The 18,544-nt window shown below is 50.1% G+C and overlaps 1 protein-coding gene across 3 annotated transcripts in view; it reads left to right on the top strand.

The window, feature by feature from the left end:
- The first annotated feature begins 11,782 nt into the window (after positions 1-11,782).
- The window catches only part of smtnl (smoothelin, like), a 51,621-nt gene continuing 44,859 nt past the window's right edge, over positions 11,783-18,544 (top strand). For 2 of the 3 annotated variants that reach the window (XR_011933732.1, XM_072469996.1), the window contains exon 1: positions 11,783-12,431. Coding sequence is in view for 2 of the 3 variants with exons in the window: in XM_072469996.1 (XP_072326097.1) it covers positions 12,057-12,431 (375 nt within the window). In the remaining variant the exon portion in view is untranslated. The remainder of the gene's footprint in view (positions 12,432-18,544) is intronic. The other variant, XM_072469997.1, reaches the window with a different exon arrangement.

Raw genomic sequence — 18,544 nt, 5'->3', positions numbered from 1 at the left:
GGGGCTGCACAGTGGTGCAGTGGGTGTTATATTACGATATTGTAATATATATATTACTCTTTTTGCCTCGCCGAGTTGTTGAAATATAGACGTAGTCTTCCAGTGATAATAAAGTAATTTAATGAGTAATATAAAATAATCTTGTGAGATCTTTTTACTTAATACTAAACTAGTAAACAAACAAATAACTGTAGATTAAACTATTAAATAAGATGAAGATAAATACCGATATCTATTAACTACTTCGCTCTAGCTTTGTACTCTCTGCACTCCAGACACCCTCTCCATTAGGAAAGAGCGAGAAAACCTTTATATAGGTCCTGATAGTGTGGCCATCTAGTGTTCAGTTGCCTGCACTAGCTTAACATAGTCTGGTCATATATTATTACATACAGGGATGACTACATCCCCCTTTTTTATTTACATTTTCTTGTATATAGAAAAGAAAATTTGCATGAAAAATGCAGTGGTTTATTCAGTACAGCAAACACTAGAATTATGTTAAAGTTTATAGAGTAAGTCGATTTGGTTCCCTTCTCCTTCTTGTAGATCTTCTTAATTTCAATGGTAAGGAAGAAGTTTTAATATTCTTGCTCAGTGATGGAGTAGAATGTTATTGTTGTTCAACATGTCTTGAAACAGATTGATGTAAATCAAGGAAAAACTGGTGTGTGAACCTTAACTTGAAGAAGATCACGCTGATTTATTCTGATTAACACGTCATCTGATGTTTTTACCAGATATGATCTAGCTGAAACCTGTCTAAGAACTGGAGCAGTATCTGACCAACCTCCTTCAGTAAGTCTGATGCGAACATTATCATCTACTCCAAGAGGTTTCAGATTCTTGGACTGTTGTTCATAATACTATTTCTGCTTTTGACGTTGTTGATGAAGTCTTTGTTCAACATCATGTTGATCAGGATCAGTAATATGCAGTTGAGGTAATGTTGTCCTAATGTTCCTATTGAACAACATCTGCGCTGGAGATAATCCTGTGGTCAGAGGTGATTATCTGTAAGTTAACACGGCTAAGTAGAAGTCAGATTGGGAGTCTCTGGTTTTAATTAATAGCTGTTTAATTATAGGAACGCCTTTTTCAAACTTTCCGTTAGACTGCGGGAAATGAGGGCTTGAGGTGATATGTCTGAAATTGTACGTCATGGCAAATTCAGTCCATTCGTAGCTGGTAAAACACGGACCATTATCAGACATTATGGTTTGAGGGATACCATGTCCAGCAAAAATGTATTTGCATGTTTTAATAACCGCTGTGGATGTGAGATCATTCAGTTTCACGACTTCTGGAAAGTTTGAATAGTGAATGACTAAAATGTAATCTCTGCCATGTGAATGAAAGAGATCGATACCTACTTTCACCCATCGGGATAATGTAATATCATGTTGTTGCAATGTTTCTTTGCACTGTTGACTTTGGTGTTACTGGCAGGTGGAACAGGAGGTAATCATGTCTGTGATGTCCTGATTAATACTTGGCCAATAAATCGATTGTCGTGCTCTGCGTTTACATTTCTCTATGCCTAGATGACCTTCGCGAAGTCTAGTTAGCATTTATGACTTCATACTCTCTGGGATGACGAGTCTGTCATGTCGCAGTAGAATACTATCTAATATCGTCAGTTCAGACTGTATACTCTGGTATTGTGGACTGTGACCTTTTGGCCATCCATTCTGCAAGTGATGGATTACTCTGGTCAAAGCACCATTCTTCTGTGTCTCATCACGTGTCTGTTGAAGTTTGTGGTCGGACGCAGGAAGTAATTCTTCAAACAATTATAGACTGGCATTTCATTTCATTTCATTTCATTTTCATTTCATTTTTCATGAGCATCAATATCATTTACTGATTCTGTTGGTGTGATCTCTATGTCAATTGATCTGGACAGAGTGTCAGCTATGATCAACTCTTTACCTGGAGTATAGATAAGGTTAAAATCATATTAACGCAGTTTCATCATAAGCAGTTGTACTCGAGGTGTTATATCATTCAGATTCTTATCAATAATGTTAACAAGCAGTCTGTTCCCACAGTGAATTTTGGTAAGCCGTACATAATCATGAAATTTGGTTATTGCAGTAACAAGTCCAAGACACTCCTTCTCAATCTGAGCGTACCTACACTCAGTTGAGGTCATTGATCTTGAGGCGTAGGCGATGGGAACCCAGTTGTCGTGGAGGATGTCCTGTTGTAGCAAAACGGCACCAATGCCATTCTGACTGGCATCAGTCGAGATTCTAGTGGGTTTAGTCAAGTCAAAAAATGTCAAGCTTGGAGCCTGGATCAGCTGTTGTTTCAGATCTAACTATTCTTCACCGTGACGCTGAGTCCATTCAAACTCAGTGTTTTTCTTGATTAGCTGACGTAATGCTGTAGTCCTGTAGAAAGATTTGATATGAATTTCCCCAGGAAGTTCACAAACTCTAGAAAACACAAAACAGCCTTCTTATCTTACGGTTGTTGCTTTGTTTTAATGGCTTCAATTTTGTCATCGTCAGGTGTGGTACCATGAGCTGACATGTAGCCACCAAGAAATTTTAGAGATGAGGTGGCAAACATGCACTTCGATTGGTTAAGTTTTAAACCATATTTATGTATATTTTCGAAGACTTCTGAGTCGAATCATGTGCTCTGCTGTCGTAGACCAATGATTATGTCATTAACATAAACATGAACACCCTCAATGCTCTCTGTCATCTGTTCCATTATACGATGAAATATTTCTGATGCAGAAATAACACCGGAGGGCATTCTTTTGGAACAATACCTCCCAAAAGGTGTACTGAACGTGCAGAGGAGCTTGCTGGAGTCATCAAGCTGCATCTGCCAAAATCCTTGAGATGCTTCCAATTTGGTGAATATTTTGGCATTGGCCATCTCTGAGGTGATTTCCTCTCTTTTCGGTATTGGGTAATGCTCTCAATGAATATTTCTGTTGAGGTCTTTAGGATCCATGCATATCCTTATGTCACCAGATGTTTTTTCCACACAGACTAAGGAGCTCACCCAATCTGTTGGTTGCATTACTTTGGATATTATTCCTTGAGCTTGCAGTCTTGAGAGTTAAGCTTTCAATCGTTCTCTGAGAGTCGCTGGTACTCGTCTAGGTGGATGTATTACTTTATTGATATGGCAATGTGCCCATGCCATAAAAAACATCAGGGTATTCTTTTAATAATTGTTGGATGTCATCTTTTATTGTAGATGCCTCAGAAGTATTCAGGAAGATTCTCTGAATTAGCTGTAAATCTTTACAGGCCTGACCACCCAATAGCGAAGATCGGTGATCATTCACTATTTCAAACCGTAACTTTTTGTGAATGTCCCTGTTGCTGCCATTCAGGGCACACATGCCAGGCGACATGGTTTGATTTCCATTGTAATCTTTCAATGAGCATTCCGCAGGTACTCTGTCGTAGTCACCTGTGATAGTCGACAAGTCTTTGGAGCTGAGTAGATTTGCTGAAGCGCCTGTATCTAACTTAAATGTTATAGGACGATTGTTGATACATACTGTTGTCACCCACTCATTACTAACGATGTTGACTTGTTGGTTTTTTGTTGCTTGAAGAGCTTTCTCAGTTGCGTGAAGAGCTTTCTTTTTTGCTTCAAGATTTGTCTTCGTTGATGCTTCAATCACGTCGACAAAAAAGATATTTTCCAAGGATAACATTTCATCATCTCGGGTATAGTCTTGCGGTGAATTGACTTTTTCGCCTTTTTCAACTGCTCTCACGTTGTAATTCTTCTTGTGTGTAGAAAGGAGATATTTTGCTGAAGACTGGCATTATTAATAATAATAATCGCTTATTGTCACAAGTAGGCTTCAGTGAAGTTACTGTGAAAAGCCCCTCGTCGCCACATTCCGGCGCCTGTAAGGGGAGGCCGGTACGGGAATTGAAACTGCTGGCATTGTTCTGCATTACAAGCCAGCTGTTTAGCCCACTGTGCTAAACCAGCCCCTAAAGCATAATGATTCATCTTTGACCATCTCAAACAGCGTTTTCCAAAAGCTGGGCAGTTTCGCTTTAAATGGGCGTTGCCACATCTGTGACACGTCATCACGCTGTCGCCGTGAGCATCATTGACGTTGGCGCATGCGCAGACCTCTTTTGCGGCGTCTCGCATTGCTGTGTGGAGTGCGCATGTCCCGAGTTGGAAAATGCAGGCGCAAGATAGCTGCCGTCTTGAACGTGCTTCTGTGCTGCCTGCGACACCATTGTTATTTTCTCAGTCTCGTGGTGGATTTTTGCGCCTTTTTCTTTCAGATAAAACTCTAAGCATTGACTTTTACTTTGTTCGCTGCAGATGCATTTTTCAATTGCAATTTTCAATGTAAGATCATTTTGACGTAATAAGGCTTCTCTTAAAGATTCATCTGCTATACCATAGACGATTTGATCTCTCACTAGAGAGTCATGCGGATCAGCATAATTACAGGTTTGAGCTCGGAGTTTTAGATCAGTTATGAAGTTGTTAACAGATTCTCCAACTTTCTGCATTTGCTTACGAAATTGGAATCGCTCTAAAATTTTGTTAGTTTGCATTCTGCAGTGATCATCGAATTTAACGATTATATGTTCAAATTTAGTTTTATCATAAAATTTACAGTGCAGAAGGAGGCCATTCGGCCCATCGAGTCTGCACCAGCTCTTGGAAAGAGCACCCTACCCAAGCTCACACCACCCTATCCCCATAACCCAGTAACCCCACTCAACCAACACTAAGGGCAATTTTGGACACTAAGGGCAATTTAGCATGGCCAATCCACCTAACCTGCACATCTTTGGACTGTGTGAGGAAACCGGAGCACCCAGAGGAAACCCACGCAGACACGGGGAGAACATGCAGACTCCGCACAGACAGTGACCCAGCCGGGAATCGAACCTGGGACCCTGGAGCTGTGAAGCAATTGCGCTAACCACTATGCTACCTATGCTATCTTCGCCTGCAGCAAAAATAAATGAGTTGTCGATTTCAACTGCCTGCTGTCCTGCTAGGGACAGAAGCAAAGCGTTTCGTCTAGCCTCTGAAGCAGTATTCAGATCACTAGATTCCAGATAAAGCTGGAATTGTTGCTTAAACAGTCTCCAATTAAGATTAAGATTACTGGTTGCCTTCAGATGTCTGGGAGTCTGCACTTGATCCATCGAAAATCGATCCGTAGTCGAGGATTCAGTTTCTGTGATTACTTCACCAGTCGAATAGTCGGTATCAGAACTTTATCTTCTTTGTTTAAATTTACTTACTAGTCTTTCTTAAAGCTTATTCTGACCTGGTACCATGTTATATTACGATATTGTAATACATATATTATTCTTTTTGTCTCGCCGAGTTGTTGAAATATAGACGTAGTTTTCCAGTGATAATAAAGTAATTTAATGAGTAATCTAAAATAATCTTGTGAGATCTTTTTACTTAATACTAAACTAGTAAACAAACAAATAACTGTAGATTAAACTATTAAATAAGATGAAGATAAATACCGATATCTATTAACTTCTCTCTAGCTCTGTACTCTCAGCACTCAAGACTAGGAAAGAGCGAGAAAACCTTTATATAGGTCCTGATAGTGTGGCCATCTAGTGTTCAGTTGCCTGTTCTAGCTTAACATAGTCTGGTCATGTATTATTACTTACAGAGATCACTACAGTGGTTAGCACTGCTGCCTACGGACTTCCGGTAGCGGCCATGACCTGCTAGGTCACGTGAACGGCAGCTCCCGCCGGGATCGGTGTTTCGGGCCGCTATAAGGAACCGCGGCGGCAGTTAACAGGAGAGACCGGGGTGGGAACAGACGTGGGAGAGCCCCCCCCCCCGCTGGTGCATGGAGAGGACCAGGAGAGGAGCTGGCAGACGCGCGAACCCGGGGAAGAAGGTCGAGAAGGTGTGGGCCCAGTGGGCCAGAGAACAGCAGAAGCTCCTTAAAAACTTCTTCATGTAGCTGAAAACGGAGATGCTGGCCTCCATGGAGAGAATTGTGGTGACCCAGAAGGCGCAGGAGAAGGAGATCAAGGAGGCGAGGAGGAAGGTGGCGGAGAACGAGGACGAGATCCTGGGCCTGGCGGTGAAAGTGGAGGCGCATGAGGCGCTCCATAAGAGATGGCAGGAGAGGCTGGGGGACCTCGAGTGCAGGTCTCGGAGCCACAATCTGCGGATCCTGGGCCTTGCTGAAGGAGCGGAGGGGGCGGACGCGAGCACGTACGTGGCCACAATGTTGGGGACGCTGATGGGCTCGGGGGCCTTCCCGCGGCCCGTGGAGCTGGATGGGGCGCACAGGGTTCTTGCCAGAAAGCCGAGGGTAAACGAGCCACCGAGGGCGATGGTGATACGGTTTCAGCGCTTGTCAGACCGGGAGCGAGTCCTGTGGTGGGTGAAGAAAGAGCGGAGCAGTAAATGGGAGAATGGCGAGATCCGAATTTCCCAGGACCTGGGAGCTGAGCTGGCGAGGAGGCGTGCAGGGTTTAACCGGGCGAAGGCGGTCCTCCATGGTAAAGGGGTGAAGTTTGGGCTCCTGCACCCGGCGAGACTGTGGGTAACATACCAGGACAGGCACCACTATTTTGATACCCCAGGCGAGGCGTGGTCGTTCATCAGGCAGGAGAAGCCGGACCTGAACTAAGGGACTGTTGTATGGGGGTGAAATGTGCGGGTGGGGAGGGACCGAGGGGAGGACGGCGGGTAAAGCATAAGTTTATGGGCATGTCTGCCCCAGTTTGGTTGGGGGCTTTTGTTGTTTGCTTTGCTTGTTTTCCAGGTGTTTTGTTTTCCAGGTGTTCGTGCTAGGGGGTGGGTTTGGATTTGGGGAGGGATTTATAGGGGGGTGCGCTGCTGCTTCGCTGACTGAGGGGGAGCCAGGTGAGGGGTATGGATGGAGAGTCGGACGGGGGGGGGCCGCCGGGGGGAGAGCTGGAGGAGGGAGGCGGGGGCACGTGGCTGGCTGAAAAAGGGAGATGGCTAGTCGGCGGGATGGGGGGGACCGACCAGGCTGATCACGTGGAACGTGAGGGGCCTGAATGGGCCGGTCAAGCGGTCCCGCGTGTTCTCTCATTTGAAGGGGTTGAAGGCGGACGTGGCCATGTTGCAAGAGACGCACTTAAAGCTCGCGGACCAGACGAGGCTAAGGAAAGGATGGGTGGGACAGATGTTTCACTCGGGGTTAGACTCAAAGACCAGAGGAGTGGCTATTTTCGTCAGTAAATGAGTGGCGTTTGAGGCGGGGAGCATCGTGGCGGACAAGGGGGGCAGGTATATAATGGTGAGTAGCAAGCTGCTGGGGGCCCGGGTGGTGTTAGTGAATGTATATGCCCCGAACTGGGACAATGCGGACTTCATGAGGCGCGTGTTGGGTAGGATCCCGGACTTGGAGATAAGTCACCTGATAACGGGAGGGGACTTTAATACGGTCTTGGATCCGAGCTTGGATCGTTCCAAGTCCAGAACGGGAAAGAGGCCGGCGGTGGCCAGGGCCTTATGGGGGTTCATGGGCCAGATGGGGGGAGTGGACCCCTGGAGGTTTACGCGGCCACGGACGAAGGAGTTTTCCTTTTTCTCCCATGTCCATAAAGTCTATTCGCGAATAGACTTCTTTGTGTTGAGTAGGGCGTTAATCCCGAGGGTGGAGGGGGTAGAATACTCGGCCATTGCGGTCTCGGACCATGCCCTGAACTGGGTGGACCTGCGACTGGGGCGGAACGGGGTCAGCGCCCTCTCTGGCGACTGGATGTGGGGCTGCTGGCAGACGAAGAGGTGTGCGGGTGGATAAGGAGTATTGAGAATTATGTGGGAGCGAATGACACAGGAGAGGTGACGGTGGCAGTGGTTTGGGAGGCGCTAAAGGCGGTCATTAGGGGAGAGTTAATCTCCATTAGGTCTCATAGAGAGAAGGAGAGGACGGAGAGGGAGAGACTGGTGGGAGAGATACTCAGGGTAGATAGGAGGTACGCGGAGGCCCCAGAGGGGGGGCTGTTGAACGAGCGCCGGAAATTACAGGCGGAGTTTGACCTGCTGTCCACAGGGAAGGCGGAGGCGCAGCTGAGGAAAGCGAAGGGGGCAGTTTATGAGTATGGGGAGAAGGCGAGTAGGATGCTGGCACACCAGCTGCGCAGAAGGGAGGCGGCCAGAGAGGTTGGGGGAGTGCGGGATAGGGAAGGCAACATAGTGCTGAGCCCAGAGAGGGTCAATGAAGTCTTCAGGGAGTTCTACGGGAGGTTATACGAGTCGGAACCCCCCGGGGAGGGGGAAGGGATGAGGCGGTTCATGGACCGGTTGAGGTTCCCAAGGGTGGAAGCAGAGCGGGTGCAGGGACTGGGGGCCCCGATTGAGTTGAAGGAGGTACTCAGGGGGCTGGCAGGCATGCAGGCGGGCAAGGCCCCGGGCCCGGGCGGCTTCCCCGTAGAAGTTTATAAGAAGTTCTCAGAGCTGCTGAGCCCGCTCCTGATGAGAACCTTCAATGAGGCAAAGGAGAAAGGGATCCTCCCTCCGACAATGTCGCAGGCATTGATCTCGCTTATCCTGAAGAGGGAGAAGGATCCGGTTCAGTGTGGGTCCTACAGGCCGAGATCGCTCCTGAACGTGGATGCCAAGCTGTTGGCGAACATTCTGGCCACCAGAATAGAGGACTGTGTCCCGGGAGTGATTGGGGAGGACCAGACGGGGTTTGTTAAGGGCAGGCAGCTGAACGCGAATGTGAGGAGGCTCCTGAATATTATCATGATGCCCTCGGAGGGGGGGAGGTGGAGGTGGTGGCTGCGATGGACGCGGAGAAGGCCTTTGACAGGGTGGAGTGGGAGTATCTGTGGGAGGTGCTAGGCTGGTTTGGATCTGGGGAGGGATTTATAGGGTGGGTCAAGCTGCAGTATCAGGCCCCTGTAGCGAGTGTGTCCACAAACCGGCTAAGGTCGGAATATTTCAGGCTGTATCGGGGGACGAGACAGGGGTGTCCCCTGTCCCCGTTGCTGTTTGCTCCGGCAATTGAGCCATTGGCCATTGCACTCAGGACTTCGGGGGATTGGAGGGGGCTGGTGCGCGGAGGGGAGGAGGTCTCCCTCTACGTGGATGACCTGCTGTTGCATATTTCGGACCCGTTAGAGGGGATGGGGGATGTCATGCGGATCCTGGGGGACTTTGGGAGGTTCTCGGGGTATAAGTTGAAGGTGGGGAAGAGTGAGCTGTTTTGTGGTCCACGGTAGGGGCCAGGAGGAGAGACTGAGGGAGCTCCCGCTCAGGTTAGTGGAGAGGAGCTTTCGGTACTTGGGGATACAAGTGGACTGGAACTGGGATGCCCTGCACAGGCACAACTTAACCCGGCTCGTGGAGCAGATGGAGGGAGAGTTTAAAAGGTGGGATATGCTCCCACTTTCCCTGGCGGGATGGGTGCAGACTGTGAAGATGACGGTTCTCCCCAGGTTCCTCTTCGTATTTCAGTGCCTCCCCATTTTCATCCTCAAGTCCTTCTTTAAGCGGGTGAATAGGATTGTGACGGGATTTGTGTGGGCGAATTAAACCCCGCCAGTCAAAAGGGTATTCTTGGAGCGTAGCTGGGGGGGGGGGGGGGCACTGAGGATCTGGGGGCAGTGGAGGAGACACAGGGGAGAGGAGGGGGCCTCGGTGTGGACCCCGATACGGAATAAGCACAGATTTGCTCCGGGTAGGTTGGATGGGGGATATCATGGCTGGTATAGGGCAGGTATTAGGAGGATGGAGGACCTGTTTATAGACGGGACTTTCCCTGGCATGCAGGCGCTGGAGGAGAGGTTCGGCCTACCCCCCGGGGAATGCGTTCAGGTACCTCCAGGTTCGGGACTTTCTTAGAAAACAGGTGGGGACATTTCCGCTGCTACCCCCGCGTAGGATCCAGGACAGGGTGGTGTCTGGCATCTGGGTAGGGGAGCGGAAGGTGTCGGACATATATCAGGAGCTGCAGGAGGTGGAGGAAGCCTCAATGGGGGAGTTGAAGGGCAAGTGGGAGGAGGAGCTGGGTGAGGAGCTGGATGAGGGCCTGTGGGTCGATGCCCTGGGGCAGGGTGAACTCCTCCTCATCATGTGCCAGGCTCAGTTTAATCCAGTTTAAGATGGTGCATCGGGCGCATATAACGGCGGCAAGAATGAGTAAGTTTTTGGGGTGGAGGACAGGTGCCCAAGTCCGGCGGACCATACCCATTTGTTTTGGGCATGCCCAGCTGTTAAAGAATTCTGGCAGGGGTTTGCGAGGGTGATGTCTAGGGTTTTGGACGCTCGGGTGAAGGCGAGCCCAGCGGTAACAATATTTGGGGTGTCGGAGGATCCGGGAGTGCAGGAAGCGAAAGAGGCCGAGGTCCTGGCCTTTGCCTCCCTGGTAGCCCGGAGACGGATCTTGTTAATGTGGAGGGACTCAAAACCCCGGGGGTGGAGACCTGGGTTAGCGATATGGCGGGGTTCCTCAGCCTGGAGCGAATAAAGTTCGCCTTGAGAGGGTCCTTGATGGGGTTCTCCCGGCAGTGGCAACCTTTCCTTGACTTTCTAGGGGAGCCGTAAGTGTCAGCAGCAGCAGCATCCTGGGGGGGGGTACTGTTGGAGACAAAACCCACCTTGTTCTGTTTTTAAAAAATAAATTCTGTTGTGTAAGTAGTTTCACTGTAAGCTTTGGGATATGTTTATTGTTTTTTTTTATTACTATCTGTATTTCTATTTTTGTTATGTAAAAACGCTCATTGGAAAAACTTTAATAAAACATTTATTTTTTTAAAAAGCACTGCAGTCTCACGGCGCCGAGTTCCCAGGTTCGATCCTGGCTCTGGGTCACTGTCCGTGTGGAGTCTGCACATTCTCCCCGTGTCTGCGTGGGTTTCGCCCCCACAACCCAGAGATGTGCAGGGTAGGTGGATTGGCCACGCTAAATTGCCCCTTAATTGGAAAAAATGAATTGGGTACTCTAAATTTATAAAAAATTTAAAAATGATGTTACTGGGGAAATCCCCTAGTCGCCACACTCCGGCGCCTGTTCGGGTCACAGAGGGAGAATTCAGAATGTCCAATTCACCTAACAGCGCGTCTTTCGGGACTTGTGGGAGTTCTCCCCGTGTCTGCGTGGGTTTCGCCCCCACAACCCAAAGATGTGTCGGTGGATTGGCCACACTAAATTGCCCATTAATTGGGGAAAAAAATATTGGGTCATTTAAATTTATTTTTTTTAAAAAGAGACTCTCCATTTTGAGATGATACTGACAAGGGGGCTTACCGAGTGCAGACCCCTCCCCCAATCAAGTTTGTGGGCTCCCCCTCCTGCCAATGCCCCCCTCCCCGGTTGAAGGAGTGAGTCAGGGTGAGAGTGGTCTCTGAGGATTTGTGAACTCCGCGTTCCCGGGGCAGCCTCGAGTTCCAGTGATTGTGTTCACCGCTGTCACTCTGGGCAGAGAACAGCCTTTCCTTCCCCCAGTGTGTGAGCTGAGCTAACCACCTCTCCCAGCTCACATTCATCTCCATGCCTCCAGCGACACTGATAAGGAATGTCTGAACAGCTTCAGAGTCCAGTGACAGTGTCTGATTACAGACACCTCCCACAACCACCTCCCCCCCCACCTAGACCGCCAGTCACCCCCCCCCCCACCCCCTCGATCGCCAGTCACCCCCCCCCCACCCCCTCGATCGCCAGTCACCCCCCCCCCCCCCCCAAGCCCCCCCCAGCCACCCTTCTCAATCTCTGACAGACAGCACAGGTCCAGCTGCTCCCTACAAGCAACCCCCCCCCCCCCCCCCCCCCCACGAGCTCCAGCACAAAGTTTGGCAGCCTCTCTCCTGCTGCCTCTGACTCTATTCTTCTCGAATTGAGATTAGACAGCAGATGTGCAGCGAGTAGGAGGAAGAGAGAGAGCACAGAGCGAGAGAGAAGGAGACTGAGTCGGTCAGCATCAATCTGCAGGGACTTAATGAAGAACTAATCTTGATACGAGTTGGAGAAAGGACAGAGGAGAGGGGCTCGGATATCAGAGAGGAATCTTCAGCCGACAAAACACAAACTACTTTTCCAAGTAGCTGCGGGTTGTTTGGGTCCCAGCCCCATGGAGTCTAAGAGCTTGGTGGATACTCAGCCTGCCACTCTCACACAGGCCGTGGGCTACTTTGAGGGCACTTTGCAGGAGGCGATCAAGGAGGTTCACGTGGACATTGGCACGCTGAAGAGAGAGGTGGAAAAGCGCATCGAGGACATGTTAAACCTGCTGAGCCCGGTGTCCCAGACACTGAACAATCTCCAGCTGGAGAACCAGGAGCTGCGAGATCAGGTACGACACCTTTCCCAGCAGGTGGAACACCTGACAACAACAGTAAGTGGCAGCGGCAGTCAGGGACCAACAGAAAGGACTGAGACCAGCCTGCAACCTCCAGATGTAACCACGCTCCGGGCACCCTACCATACACCCTCGACCAGAACCAATGTAAGTAATGCAAAAACTGCTGGCAGCTTGGAGAGTCAGAAAGGCTGTTCAAACCTCGCCTTGATTCAGATTCATCAGCAAAGGAGCTTTCCTGGAAATTCTGGGCTGCTAATATTCACCGGGTCCCACACACTCTGACTCTCACTGGGGTACAGGTCCCACACACACTGACTCTCACTGGGGTACAGGTTCCACACACACTGACTCTCACTGGGATACGGTTACACACACACTGACTCTCACTGGGGTACGGGTCCCGCACACACTGACTCTCACTGGGGTACGGGTTCCACACACACTGACTCTCACTGGGGTACGGGTCCCACAAACACTGACTCTCACTGGGGTACGGGTCCCACACACACTGACTCTCACTGGGGTACGGGTTCCACACACACTGACTCTCACTGGGGTACGGGTCCCACACACACTGACTCTCACTGGGGTACGGGTCCCACACATACTGACTCTCACTGGGGTACGGGTCCCACACACACTGACTCTCACTGGGGTACGGGTCCCACACACACTGACTCTCACTGGGGTACGGGTCCCACACACACTGACTCTCACTGGGGTATGGGTCCCACACACACTGACTCTCACTGGGGTACGGGTCCCACACACACTGACTCTCACTGGGGTACGGGTCCCACACACACTGACTCTCACTGGGGTACGGGTCCCACACACACTGACTCTCACTGGGGTACGGGTCCCACACACACTGACTCTCACTGGGGTACGGGTCCCACACACACTGACTCTCACTGGGGTATGGGTCCCACACACACTGACTCTCACTGGGGTACAGGTCCCACACACACTGACTCTCTCTGGGGTACGGGTCCCACACACTCGGACTCTCACTGGGGTACGGGTCCCACACACACTGACTCTCACTGGGATACGGGTCCCACACACACTGACTCTCACTGGGGTACGGGTTCCACACACACTGACTCTCACTGGGGTACGGGTCCCACACACACTGACTCTCACTGGGGTACGGCTTCCACACACACTGACTCTCACTGGGGTACGGGTCCCACACACACTGACTCTCACTGGGGTACGGGTCCCACACACACTGACTCTCACTGGGGTACGGGTCCCACACACACTGACTCTCACTGGAGTACGGGTCCCACACACACTGACTCTCACTGGGGTACGGGTTCCACACACACTGACTCACTGGTATATGGGCTCCACACCCTGCACTGTCAGAGGGTCAGTTCTGAGGGAGTGCTGCACTGTCAGAGGGTCAGTACTGAGGGAATGCTACACTGTCAGTCAGAGGGTCAGTACTGAGGGAGTGCCGCACTGTCAGAGGGTCTGTGATGAGGTAGCGCTGCACAGTCAGAGGGTCAGTACTGAGGGAGTGCTGCACTGTCGAGGGTCAGCACTGAGGGAGTGCTGCACTGTCAGTCAGAGGGTCAGTACTGAGGGAGTGCCGCACTGTCAGTAGGTCAGTACTGAGGGAGTGCTGCACTGCCAGTGGGTCAGTACTGAGGGAGTGCCGTACTGTCCAGTTTTCCGCTCTGAGGAGATTATAAATCGACATGTTGTGTGTACACTCTGATGGGCTGAACGGATTTTCTGCCACGGTTTTGGAGGAGAGCATGGAGTTTTCCCCGTTGCCTTGGACTAATGACCCTCCAGCAATGAAGATCATAAATTCAGAATCTCTGGCTGTGACCACACTGCTGTTTGTGGGATCTTTCTGTGCACAGCTTGGCTGCTGATTTTCCTGCAACATTGGTTGCTGTTTATTTTTTGGCTGTCAGCAACTTGGGATGTTCTGAATTTGTGAGTCTTTGTTTAGCACGAGTCTGTGTGAGTTAATCAGAGGCGAAACGTGCATGAACGTTTTGTGCAGCAATGTGAGTGCTTCCCGCTGCAGGTTATTGAGGAAGCTCAATAAGGTGGCTTTGGGGAAAGGGCTCAGTGTCTGCATGCTACCACGGGAACTGTGCTTGCTGGACTGAAACTGCCCTCAGTCACACCCCGCCCTCCACCACCATCAAGAACCCCCTCACTACTCCCGCAACCACAGGGGCAGCTAGGACAGGAGGCCGCCAAGCTTCCTGCTCACTTTACAGCAATCCCACCCCGAAGATCCCCAGGCAGCCTGTCTGGTGTGGGAGTGTGCCCAGGAGGCAAAACCGCGATGTTCCCACTAGTGGAATAGTCCGCTGACAATAACGCTGCAACTGCTAATCTCCAACCATCCCTCCCTGCCCTCCGGACACCCACCCACAACATTAGGGCGGCACGGTAGCACAGTGGTCAGCATTGTTGCTTAACAGCTCCAGGGTCCCAGGTTCGATTCCCGACTTGGGTCACTGTCTGTGCGGAGTCTGCACATCCTCCCCGTGTCTACGTGGGTTTCCTCCGGGTGCTCCAGTTTCCTCCCACTGTCCAAAGATGTGCAGGTTAGGTGGATTGGCCATTATAAATTGCCCCTTAGTGTCCAAAAAAAAGATTAGCTGGGGTTACAGGGATAGGGTGGAAGTGTGGGCTTAAGTAGGGTGCTCTTTCCAAGAGCTGGTGCAGACCCGGTGGGCCGAATGGCCTCCTTCTGCACTGTAAATTCTATTAAAAAAAACATTACTATTCCACCCCTAAAAACCCGATACCGACCCTCTATTAGAAACTCCCGCAACTGATGTTTTTAAGCTTTAACACACGTCTTCCAGTCATATTCAAACGGAGTCGCTGATTTATAATTCATCCAAACGAAGTGCGGCTCTCATCACGTCATCAAATAAACCAGACCCTGAACTAGAAAACAAGCAAAGAAATCACTGAGGTTTCATACTGTCTCCAAACGTGCATCGTGACTGAGTGTCGCTCCCCGGCCTTTTCCCCGTCCCCCTCCGCATTCTTTCTGTCCAAATAATAATCTGACGCCCTCTCGAACGCCTCGATTGAACCTGCCTCCCCCACACCTCCAGGCCACGCGTTCCAGACCCAAACCACTCGCTGAACAGAAGTTTTTTTTTTACCAAAACCAGATTTGCTTCTTTTGCAAATCACTTTAAACCTGTGCCCCCTCGATCTTGAGCCTTTAACGAACGGGAATAGTTTTTCCCGATCCACTCTGTCCAGCCCCCCTCAGGAGTTTGAACATCTCTGTCAAATCTCCTCTCAGCCTTCTCTCCAAAAACTGTCCCAACCTCTCCAGTCTATCCTCATAACTGAGGTATCTCACCCCGGGACCATTGTTGGAAACCTCTTCTACACCCTCTCCAATGCGTTCACATCCTTCCTATAATGTGGAGCCCAGAACTGTACACAGTATTCCAGCTGAGGTCTAACTAGTGTCTGTATAAGTTCAGCCGAACCTCCTCACTCTGTGCTCTGATCAATAAAGCCCAGGGTACTATCTGCTTTATTAACTGCTCTCTCTGCCTGTCCTGACACCTTGAATGGTCTGTGCACATATACACATAGAGACCCCAGTGTTATACAGTGGACTGTACCCTCGCAGTATCTCATCACTTATTCTGGAGCAGCCCGTCAACGATCAGAACAATTATCAGATTTGAAACTTCGACCGTTCCCACCTCCCTCCTATTTTATTGTTTTTCTGCTTTCTTGCGGAGTTTAGGTCCTGTCACTCTGTGACTCTCGGGATTGAGAGTTCAACTTTGGCCAGGAAGCCAGAGGATGGGATGCTCCGACATGTTTCCCGCTGGCACGCCGTTCGCTGGCGGCAGGGTTTTCCCATTGAAGCCACCCCATTCCGTTGGGAAGCCCGAGGGGGGCACTGCCGGCAGCGCCAGAGAATCCCTCCGTCAGCAAACTGCCGGGGAATCCCAGCCGGTGATTCACAGTAACATCAGAGGGTACATTGTGGGGGAGGCCGGGAACTCCAGACTGCAAGGAGTTACGATCCCATGGCAACATTTTGAGGAAAAGCAGAGGGACCTTCTCTTGGTGTCATGATCAACATCACTGAAACAGATTATCTGGTCCGTAAAATCCCTACAGTGCAGGAGGCCATTCAGCCCATCAAGTCTGCACCGACCCTCTGAAAGAGCACCCCACCTCATAGAACATAGAACATTGCAGCGCAGTACAGGCCCTTCGGCCCTCAATGTTGCACCGACCTGTGAAACCACTCTAAAGCCCATCTACACTATTCCCTTATCGTCTATATGTCTATCCAATAACCATTTTAATGCCCTTAGTGTTGACGAGTCCACTACTGTTGCAGGCAGGGCATTCCACACCCTTACTACTCTCTGAGTAAAGAACCTACCTCTGACATCTGTCTTATATCTATCTCCCCTCAATTTAAAGCTATGTCCCCTCGTGCTGGACATCACCATCCGAGGAAAAAGGCTCTCACTGTCCACCCGATCCAATCCTCTGATCATCTTGTATGCCTCAATTAAGTCACCTCGTAACCTTCTTCTCTCTAACGAAAACATCCTCAAGTCCCTCAGCCTTTCCTCATAAGATCTTCCCTCCATACCAGGCAACATTCTGGTAAATCTCCTCTGCACCTTTTCCAATGCTTCCACATCCTTCCTATAATGCGGCGACCAGAATTGCACGCAATGCTCCAAATGCGGCCGCACCAGAGTTTTGTACAGCTGCAACATGACCTCATGGCTCCGAAACTCAATCCCTCTACCAATAAAAGCTAACACACCGTACGCCTTCTTAACAACCCTCTCAACCTGGGTGGCAACTTTCAGGGATCTATGTACATGGACATCGAGATCTCTCTGCTCATCCACACTGCCAAGAATCTTACCATTAGCCCGGTACTCTGTCTTCCTGTTATTCCTTCCAAAATGAATCACCTCACACTTTTCTGCATTAAACTCCATTTGCCACCTCTCAGCCCAGCGCTGCAGCTTATCTATGTCCCTCTGTAACCTGTGACATCCTTCCGCACTGTCCACAACTCCACCGACTTTAGTGTCATCTGCAAATTTACTCACCCATCCTTCTACGCCCTCCTCCAGGTCATTTATAAAAATGACAAACGGCAGTGGCACACTGCGCATCCTAATCCTGTGACCCCCACGAATTGACCACGGCCAATCCACCTAACCAGCACATCTTTCGGGACTGTGGGAGGAAACCGGAGCACCCGGAGGACACCCACGCACACACGGGGAGAAAGTGCAAATTCCACAGACAGTCACATGAGGCCGGAATCGAACCCGGGTCCCTGGCGCTGTGAGGCACCCGTGCTAACCCACTGTGGTCATTATCACATTGCACTTTGTGGATCTTGCTGTGCACATATTCATTGCCACGTTTCCTAGATTAGTTTATGACAGTAACTAAACTTCAAAAAGCACTGAGTGCTGAATTTGGTGCATTTGAGTGCTATAGTGCGAGTTTGGTGACTGAGGGAGTGCTGAATTTGGTGCATTTGAGTGCTATAGTGAGAGTTTGGTGACTGAGGGAGTGCTGAATTTGGTGCATTTGAGTGCTATAGTGAGAGTTTGGTGACTGAGGGAGTGTTGAATTTGGTGCATTTGAGTGCTATAGTAAGAGTTTGGTGACCGAGGGAGTGCTGAATTTGGTGCATTTGAGTGCTATAGTGAGAGTTTGGTGACCGAGGGAGTTAGGTGAGGAGGGAGTAAGGTGCTCCTTTCATTTTGTTTCCTACATTTCCGCAAAGAGCGTGAAGGGAGCCGGAAGTTTGCAGAGACTGCAGTTGACTGGGAGCAGAATCAGAGGGCGGAGGCCCAGTTAGTCCACAGGGCAGCTATATTCTGTAAGGTAAGAGGGGATGGAGGCTAGGCCAGTTGCATGCTCCTCCTGTAGGACGTGGGTGGTGAGGGATACCACCGGTGTCCCCGCTGACTATACCTGTGGGAAGTGCACCCCACTCCAGCTCCTCCAAGACCGTGTTAGGGAACTGGACCTGAAGCTGGATGAACTTCGGATCATCCGGGAGGCAGAGGGGGTGATAGAGAAGAGTTACAGGGAGGTAACCACACCCAAGGTACAGGACAAGAGTAGCTGGGTTACAGTCAGGGGGAAAAAAACAAACAGGCAGACAGTGGAGGGATCCCTCGTGGCCGTTCCCCTTCAAAACAAGTATACCATTTTGGATGCTGTTGGGGGGATGACCTACT

The sequence above is a fragment of the Scyliorhinus torazame genome, chromosome 12 (assembly GCF_047496885.1).
Source record: "Scyliorhinus torazame isolate Kashiwa2021f chromosome 12, sScyTor2.1, whole genome shotgun sequence".
In the NCBI taxonomy this organism is placed as follows: Eukaryota; Metazoa; Chordata; class Chondrichthyes; order Carcharhiniformes; family Scyliorhinidae; genus Scyliorhinus; species Scyliorhinus torazame.
Note: the sequence above shows the minus strand (reverse complement) of the source record. Positions and strands in the feature narration are given on the sequence as shown.